Source organism: Populus alba, chromosome 4 (assembly GCF_005239225.2).
Source record: "Populus alba chromosome 4, ASM523922v2, whole genome shotgun sequence".
NCBI classification, from domain to species: Eukaryota; Viridiplantae; Streptophyta; class Magnoliopsida; order Malpighiales; family Salicaceae; genus Populus; species Populus alba.
Window position 1 is genome coordinate 19,793,753 of NC_133287.1, and position 8,759 is coordinate 19,802,511.

The 8,759-nt window shown below is 33.7% G+C and overlaps 1 protein-coding gene across 1 annotated transcript; it reads right to left on the reverse strand.

Annotated features, from left to right (window-relative positions):
* Positions 1 to 2,450: 2,450 nt before the first annotated feature.
* LOC118059913 (wall-associated receptor kinase 2) lies at positions 2,451 to 6,189 on the reverse strand. Its single transcript, XM_035072925.2, has 3 exons — positions 5,300 to 6,189; positions 5,046 to 5,198; positions 2,451 to 3,957 (listed from the first exon to the last, which is right to left on the reverse strand). The coding sequence occupies exons 1-3, from the start codon at positions 6,150 to 6,152 to the stop codon at positions 2,804 to 2,806; spliced, it is 2,160 nt and encodes a 719-aa protein (XP_034928816.1). The 5' UTR covers positions 6,153 to 6,189; the 3' UTR covers positions 2,451 to 2,803.
* Between the last annotated feature and the right edge of the window lie 2,570 nt (positions 6,190 to 8,759).

An 8,759-nucleotide genomic window follows, 5' to 3' on the forward strand; every position in this document is an offset into this window, starting at 1 on the left:
ATATTCTTAAAATTGTTTTTTTTTTTTAAAAAAAAAACTTAATCTTAAACAACATTGAAACTAATTAAAGATAGCTTGATTGTTGAGTGAAAAGTAAACACAAACACCAAAATAAATGCCCACTCTTGCATATTCCAAAGCTATTAATGCATCCCAACGGCTATGTACAAAAATAAATATTAAAGGAGACAGCACAAATCATATCTCACATAAATTATTTTATACTTACGAAATTCAACATAAGGGAAAAATTAATATCAAGTAAATTAGGTCAGGTGATAATTTAACATATTTATTTATAAAGTCTTTACCAGCTTCAATTTTCAAGAAGCTTGTTTATTGTCACACCCGAACATCGTAGCGATCAATTAAAAATTTTCTTGTTGGAAAAAAAACAGAAATTTGACATCTTGTTATTTAAGGGAAAATGTCTAGTTTAAGAAGTCGCCACCTAGTATTATGGTCATTAGAAACCCTAACTAATCAACATAGATTCTATGGTACGAGACTAGTTACACGAAAGGAAAGATGTTATCACTTCTTAAACATCTTACCGGACACAGACTGTATTGTTGGTTTTGTCTAAAATTGCTAAGAATTTGTTCTCCCTTCTTTTTTTTTATTCTTCCTATCATATTCTAGATTATGGCGTGCCTGGGGCTTGTGCTTGAAGATGAAGATGATGGTGATGGAGAGCTTGAGGTTGCTGGTCGAACATACTTTTTCCCCTTTGCTTTTTTTCTTGTTTTTATTTTCTTTGGTTGTCTGTTTGTTGTTTGTCCTGTGCGCCTCTGTTTCCCCGTCTGTGTTATGCTTTTTTGTTTGTGTTATCCTTCTCCTCTGATCGCGTCCCTGTTCTATATTCCCCGGTCCTGTTTCTGGTGTCCTGGGTTTTTTCCTTCGTTTTCTGCCTGTGTTGTTCTCCTGTACTGGGTCTTTTTTTTTGTTTTTCCTCCTTTTTTCTCTCTGTTTTTCTGGTCTTCTCTGTTTTTCTTTGCAGGTTCTTTTTTTTTTTTTCAGTCTCTCTCTCTCGGTCTCTCTCTGTTTGCTGCTTTGTATTCTGGATCTCCTTCCCTTATTTTCTCCTTTCTCTCTTTCTCTTGAGGTGTCGCTCTTCTGGGGTATTTATAGGGGACTTTCCTCCTCCCCAGCCCACGTCTCTAATCACGGTGTGGGAGTTAGTCTTCTGCACGGATTCAAGCGTGAGATTCGGTCGTTATCTCCCCGGGATTATGATCTTCAATGAGATAGGAATTGATCTTTGTGTTTTCGTAGGACTAGGATGCCGGCATTTCAACTTCCCTTCCCTTCTTTGCAGGTGGACTTTCAACTCCAGAGGAAGACGAAGAAGAACAGTGCATGTGGAAACAGCATTATTTTGGTCTGGAAATGACCATTTTCAATTTGATCCTTGAAGTTTCAAAATTTTGCATTCAGGCCCATAATCTTTTAATTTCAAATTTTAACCCCTTTCAAAATTAAATTATAAGCAAATGTGTCAAAATTAGATTATAACATCCATAATATTGGAATGCATCATTTTAAAGATTTATCAAACATGTACTTTTAAAGTGAAGTTAATACAAATTGTACTTCTTTTTCTTTGCTTACTTTTTACCTATTAGATTTTACTTTACAAGGTTTTAATGAGGCAATTTGGTAATTTTATAAATCCTAAAGTATTCAAATATGATTTTTAAAGTATCCATATTAAACTTTTTATTGAATTCTAAAGCATTCTGAAATCAAATAAAAATATTACTCTTTTTTATTCACTTAGGTTTTTTTTTCATTGGGTTTTCCTTTCCAAGGTTTTAATGAGATAATTTTTTAATACATTGAAATCAACGACTTTGTCATTCTTGAGTTATAAAATCTATACTTATATACATTGAATATTCGTTAGAATCTCTTAGACTTCATCACTCTTGAATTTAGTTTTTTGATTTTCTATGACATATTGATACTTGCATTTTCTAGTATCCTTTAGTGTTATCATTTCTCCTATAAATAGACTACTTATTTTTATATTCTAAAGATTGAAAATTATATATAAGAAAATGTATGGATTCTCTTTTAATTTTTATTCTGAATATTCATATTTTTATTTATTTTTTATTTTTTTAACAAAGTCAAAATTAAAACTAATCAGATTAGTTTTTTTTATTCTATTCTAATAAAACAAAAATAAAAGAAAAGCTTGTAGCAATTGTTTTAAAACCTGACTTGATTTTAAGAGAGAATTAACTTAATAAAAAATCTAGATTGACCCAAGACCCAATCAAAATATGTTGATTTTTTTTTTTAATTTTGTTTAAATGATATTTTTATATTTTATAAATTAAAAAATTAACCTGGACCGAAACTTGCCCTAGATTAACAGGTTGAGTTTAAAAATTATGTTTTTAGCTGCTCGTGCAATGGCTAGAAAATGATGGGAATCTTGTTTTGGTAAGACTTCGTATGCTATGGAAATTTGAGCTAGCTGTGGAGCTTTCTCTATCTGGGAATGTAGGTAAACATCATTGAATCTGGTTTGATTAGGAAATCGAAGGTACTTATCAATTTCTCAAAACAATTTCTTTTTGAGAATGTATATTAACTAGTCCTGTAAACACACAATTTTTATTTGAACATAGGTGACAAAAGAAAAGGTACATCTGGATTCTTGAAACATGTCAAGCTTTCAAGTTCCAGGAGAATTATAGAGACAATAACTCAAGAACATCAATAGCCATAATCTACAATTTATTAATGGAGCTATCTGATTTATTGAATGTTGGAAATTGATTGTGGTTTGACTTTAATTGCTGTTAGTGTAGTTCTCGATCTGCAATGAGATCACAGTCTGGGATTGATCCATGGGAGGACTTGCATTCTTGCAGAAAGATTGTGATGATTCGCCTAACAAGTAGTCTGTTTCCTCGCTATTTTGCTGAGCCAATGATTTCTGATGAAGAGCTTTCAGCTTAGCAAGCTCATCAGACACTTCCTTCATGGTTGGCCGGTTTACTCCCATGCTATTTAGACATCCTTTTGCAAGCTCAGCTACAGCTTCTATCTCATCCATTTCACCGTCATCAGCTGTCTGGAAATCCAAAATTTTGAAGAGATGATTATTTTCCAGTGCTGAGATGAAGTGTTGAATAACGTTCCGTTTCTCTCCAGACTTGGAAATGGAGTTTGGCATCTCTCCGGTGAGAAGCTCCACAAGAACTACCCCAAAGCTATAGACATCACTTTGAACGGTTAAAATACCCGTCATAAGATACTCAGGATCCAGGTAGCCTAGAGTCCCTTGTATTTTTGTAGCTAAGATATCGGTTTGGCCAGGAGACATCAGCACCGAAGCTCCAAAATCTGCTACTTTTGCTGTGTAATTACTGTCTAGAAGTATGTTCACTGACTTGACATCTCCATGAATAACTGGAGGGTCTGCCAGAGAGTGCAAATAATCAAGCGCAAGCGCAGCCTCCGATGCTACCCTCAAACGATTGGTCCAGGAAGCCAATATCCGGGAACCTTTGTCGTGAATGTGCTTGGAAAGAGTTCCATTTGAGATGAACTCATAGACCAGTAATGGAACTTTGGTCTCTAAACACAGGCCCAAGAGCTTTACCACATTCTTGTGATTGACCTGTGAAACAATGCTCATTTCCTTTTGAAATTCCTCATTCATCTGAGCTTTGTCCACCCCTTTGGACTTCTTGACAGCAACCACTGTATTATCTGTTAAAGCTCCACTGTAAACAGAACCAAAACCACCCTCCCCGAGTTTCCGATCATCAGCATAATTGTTGGTTGCCTTTACCAGCTCTGCCTCGCTGAAAATCCTTACTCGTTGATTCTTTAAAATTTTTCCACCGTTCTCTTGGAAGTTCTTCTCCTTTATTCTTTTCGTGCAGATCATGTAGAGTAGCAGACAAATAACCACGAGGAAAATGCTTGCGCCAGCAGCTGTAAGCAAATGTCAAAGAAGGACGTTACTTTCAAAATCAAACCCAGGGAAAATATTTATTTACTTACGTTTTACTATTGTAATTGATCGCAAGCCTCCATGAGCTTCGTTAATCCAACTAAATTCCTGATGTTTTATTTTTAATTTATTTTGATCCCTCGAACTATCAAATCAAGTTAAAATCAAGCCGTCGTTAGCCTTCCGATCAAAAGCTAACTCAAATGTCGTGGTCTCCTCAACACCAATAGCAGCCAGAAGGAGAAGAAATGAAGCGAAGCTAGAACAATTGATTGAAGAACACGAGAGAGAGTTTTTAATCAAACCATTAATTTATAAAAAGAAATAAGTTTAACCCCTTTTTAATTTTTGTTTGTTTGCAAATCATGTGATTCCACGTGTCTCATTTAAGTTATTTTTTAGAAGACATCTTATGATCATGAAAACCGTGTACACTTTATATAAACCCTGTATGCTTTATATAACCTTCATAAATTAATAACTCTTATTAAATAATATTTTCGTTTAATCCCAACTTAAATTTGAAGTTTAAACAATATATCTTAATTAATTAATTAATTTTTATGGTTTGAAAATATATTAATTTATAATGGTTTAATTGTAGTTTAAAAAATCAGTATTAAAAAATCAAAAACTTCAGACCCTTTTAATTACTAATTGACGGCCTTGAGTATTTTTTCAAAAAACATGAGAGTATCAATATCTCTATTTTTTTTTTTATTTCAAATATCTTCAAAATATGTTTATGCACGAAAATTGTTAGTATAAGTACCAAAAAAAAAAAAAAGGCTATTCATATTAGAAGCAAGGGATTCTTGAATGGTCACTGTACCAAGCCCGTGCTTTGATCTAGAGCTGAATTATTTTTTTATATAAAAAATAATATTTAAGTATAGCTTGTAAGTGTATTTAAAAAAAAATATGTGTGTGATTTGGATTATAGACTCAACTAAAATTAATTAATTAATTTTAATTAAATTAAATAAAAAAATCGACAATAATTGATTTTGATCCATCCAAGTTAGCCGAATTTCTATACTTACAAGAGAACGCAAAGAAAGCTAATTACCTGCTATAATTGTGATGATACCAACTCCTTTACAACCTGTTTTACCATCACCGTACTTGCCAAGTGGACATCGACACTTGTAATCTCCAATCACATTCTCGCAAGTACCTTCTTCACAAGCGTTTTTTCCTCGAACCTTGCATTCATCTATGTCTGTTGTAAATGTTAAAAACATTAGCAAACAAAACCTGAATATACAAATAACCCTTCATTATTAGTGATTAAATCATGTCAAAATTCAATAACCAGTTTACCTTGGCATCCTTCTTGGAGATAGGGATTTCCTTCGAACCCTTCATTGCATAAGCAACGATATCCTTGACCGCTCTCAGGGTAAGTGCAATTTGCATTAGCGCCACAAGCATATGCAGTTTGATTAGCTTTAGCCTGTTCGCACGTCTCATTTTTAACTACCCATTCAATCACAGCATCTGTTCTATATGCATCATTTCCATATTTTGGCTTGCGAGAGAGCGGCCAATCTGAAAGCTTCAAGGAGCTTCTGTCCACTAAGAAGGCAAATCCACAAGGATTGAAGTCCGAAACATTCGCGTGGTTGTTATAACTGGAAGTTGAAATGTTAAGTGACTTGAGGCCCTTGGGGATTGAGGTTTGGCAGCATCCAGAACCTGAGCAAGGATTTCCATCTGACATGTTTACGTTTTCGGTGCATATGGAGAGACATGCAGCTCCGTATGTACGATCTTTGTTGGTCACCTGAGCAGAGGTATCGCAACCAATAGCTGTGAATACATTTTGGGTGTCTGAGAACATGAAGGGGCCTGATCCAAGGGTAACAGAAGATTTTGCCCTCTTCCTTGCTGTTTCGTTATAGCAGTCGGAAGCAGTGTATACGCCTACAGTGACTGTGCCGTTCAGCTGTGATATTTTGCGAACAGGAATGTTTCCAATCAAAAGTTCAGCGCCTGAAATGCATTTTAGGAAGAAGTCGTCGTTCATGGCACAGCTTCGTTCCAAAATCCCGAAGGGGTAAGGAACACTAACATTCCCACACTTATCTTGGCAGCCAGGTTTTACATCTGACCTTGCTGTTGCTGCCGCCACTGGCCACAATAATAGCGACATCATCAGCAAAAACACCCACATGACTATGCAACTCCCAACTTAATTAGTAGCAATTGACCCCACTAACTTCTGCAACTTCTTTTCTTGTAGAGGACATATATATATATATATATATATATATATATATATATATCAGCTAATTAACACAGACCACTAAAACAATTGTTAACACGACTTAGTCCAAGACTACAGGGTCGGTAGAGTCTTGAGAGTCCTTTCCTAGATCTTTCTTTCAGTTTTTATTTTTCAAAGCAAGAAAAATATACATGTAGAAGACTCCTAGCTAGTACCATAAATCATCCCCCAAAATATCTTGATGTGAAGTAGGTGAGCTTGAGGGGCTCATTATAATTGCAAGGTAATGTGAAAGCTATCTCAGTTGGCATGCATGCAAAGTCGTTGGCTGCATCTGCCTGGTTAATTCCCTCCCAGATGTATACTTTTCCTTCGTAATTTCTCATGTGGAAACTGAAGAGAGATGTTTTAGCCCATAATCAATTAAAACTTTCTTTCACTTTAGATATATTTTGTTCATTAATTAATTGTCAATTGACTTCATTTGGTTATTTTACTTGTCCATTTATTTGATTTCAATTATATCTAAATCTTTCAATGTTTTCACGCTCTTCGTATTGGAGCTTTATTAATCTTAAGAAATTAGTTAACGGCTGATCGAAGATATGCTGAGAGGGTTAAAAATTAATAAATCAAGAAATCATTGAAATGAAGGAGTTATTACAAAATTGAGATACCTAGCGAGGAAGAATTTACATAACATTGACCAAATCAAAGTCTACAATTAAAAAGTGTAGTTTTATAGGAGGTTAGCTGGCTATGTTTTGTCATTGCAGTACAGTGACTGAGCCCTCCAGCACTGATATATTGCGAACAGGCATGTTTCTTCCAAACAACAATTCTCTCTCTCTCTCTCTCTCTCTAAATTCTTCAACTTCTTTGCTTGTAGATGTATTTAATTAAGACAGACCACCAAGAACACATTACTAATATGACTGGTTCCAAGACGACCGGGTCAATGGAGCCCTGACAGTCCTTCCTCGCATCTTTCCTTTTTTAATTTTAGCAAAAACACAGCTAAGTCAAGTCGCCACACGGTCTCCTAATGTCCTTCCACATGTATAATTTTCCTTTGTAATTTCTCAAGTGGAAAGTGAAGAGAGATGTTTAAGCTATATATGTTTATTCCCTAATCAATTAAAACTTGCACTTCATATTTTTTCATTAATTACATTAATTATTTGTTAATCGACTTCATTTGTTTATTTTGCCTGTCCATTTCTTTGATGAATTATATGTAAATCAATCAATGTTATCAAAGAAAAAGTAAATGGCTAAGAGATGTTAATAGTTAATACGATTTTAATTTTCTAAATATATCGTAATAATAATATTAATAATGTATTCTTAAAATTTTTTTTTTTTAAAAAAAAAAAAAAACTTAATCTCAAACAACATTGAAACTAATTAAAGATATAGCTTGATTGTTGAGTGAAAAATAAGCACAAACACCAAAATAAATGCCCCCTCTTGCATATTCCGAAGCTATTTATGCATCCCAACGGCCATGTACAAAAATAAATATTAAAATTGAAGTGATCATAGCATCGCACTAATTCACTTTGGAGTGGGATTGGAAGTTTATGATCTATCACATCTAATACATTGTTTTTTTTTTTTTTTTTTTTTTGGTAACCCGGGGTGTCCAGTGAACATCTAATTCACCACGACTATTCCCCGGGCCCACTGAACATCCTGCAAGCCCAGTAGGCAGGTAAGGCACCGCGGGGGTGACAGGCTGGTACTCTTGAGGATCGAACCCAGGACCTTCGCAAAGACAAGCTTTGCTGTTGACCAATAGACTAGACCCTCAAGTGTACATCTAATACATTGTTTTAAAGCCTAGACCTTGCCAATGAATCAATATACGACAAGACTGATTCAGAGCATGGATCAGTTTGTAATGAAAAAAATAAAAAATGAAATTACTTGTTCCAGTCAAAAATTTTTGTTGACTAGTGATATACTTTACTTAGTTAAAATCTGAATATTAATTTATAATTTTTTTATTATAATAATATCATTTTATTCTTTTAATATTTTTAAGTTGATTTTTTTAATTTGTGATATAGACCTTACCTTAAATTATAATTTATTGGTATAATTTTAAAATTATAATTTTGTGTAACGATCCAGAGCTACAAAAGGTCTTTGTGTTAATTATTATTTTTTTCTATTTAGAATTACTTAGGTAACATTTCAGATAGTAGTTACTGTTTTTATTCAAAGTAATTTTTGCTTATAAATACATTAATATAATATTTTTTTTTTATTTTTGATATTAGCATTTTAAAATAATAAAAAATATAAAAAAATTAATTGAAAGTTAAAAAAAAATTAATTTTTATTTTAAAAGCACGATGTCACTGTAAGCACCGCATTCAACATGCCTTGATTTACTTCCAACAAAAAGCAAGTTGATTACTCTTTTTTTTTTTTTTTTTTTTTTTGATATTTCAAGCGGAAATCATCCACCAAATGATCAACTGGGGAGAGAAGGAAGGGTTAGAGGGAGCGGGTAAGAGGGGTCGTTGAAAGAGAAGAGTTACATGG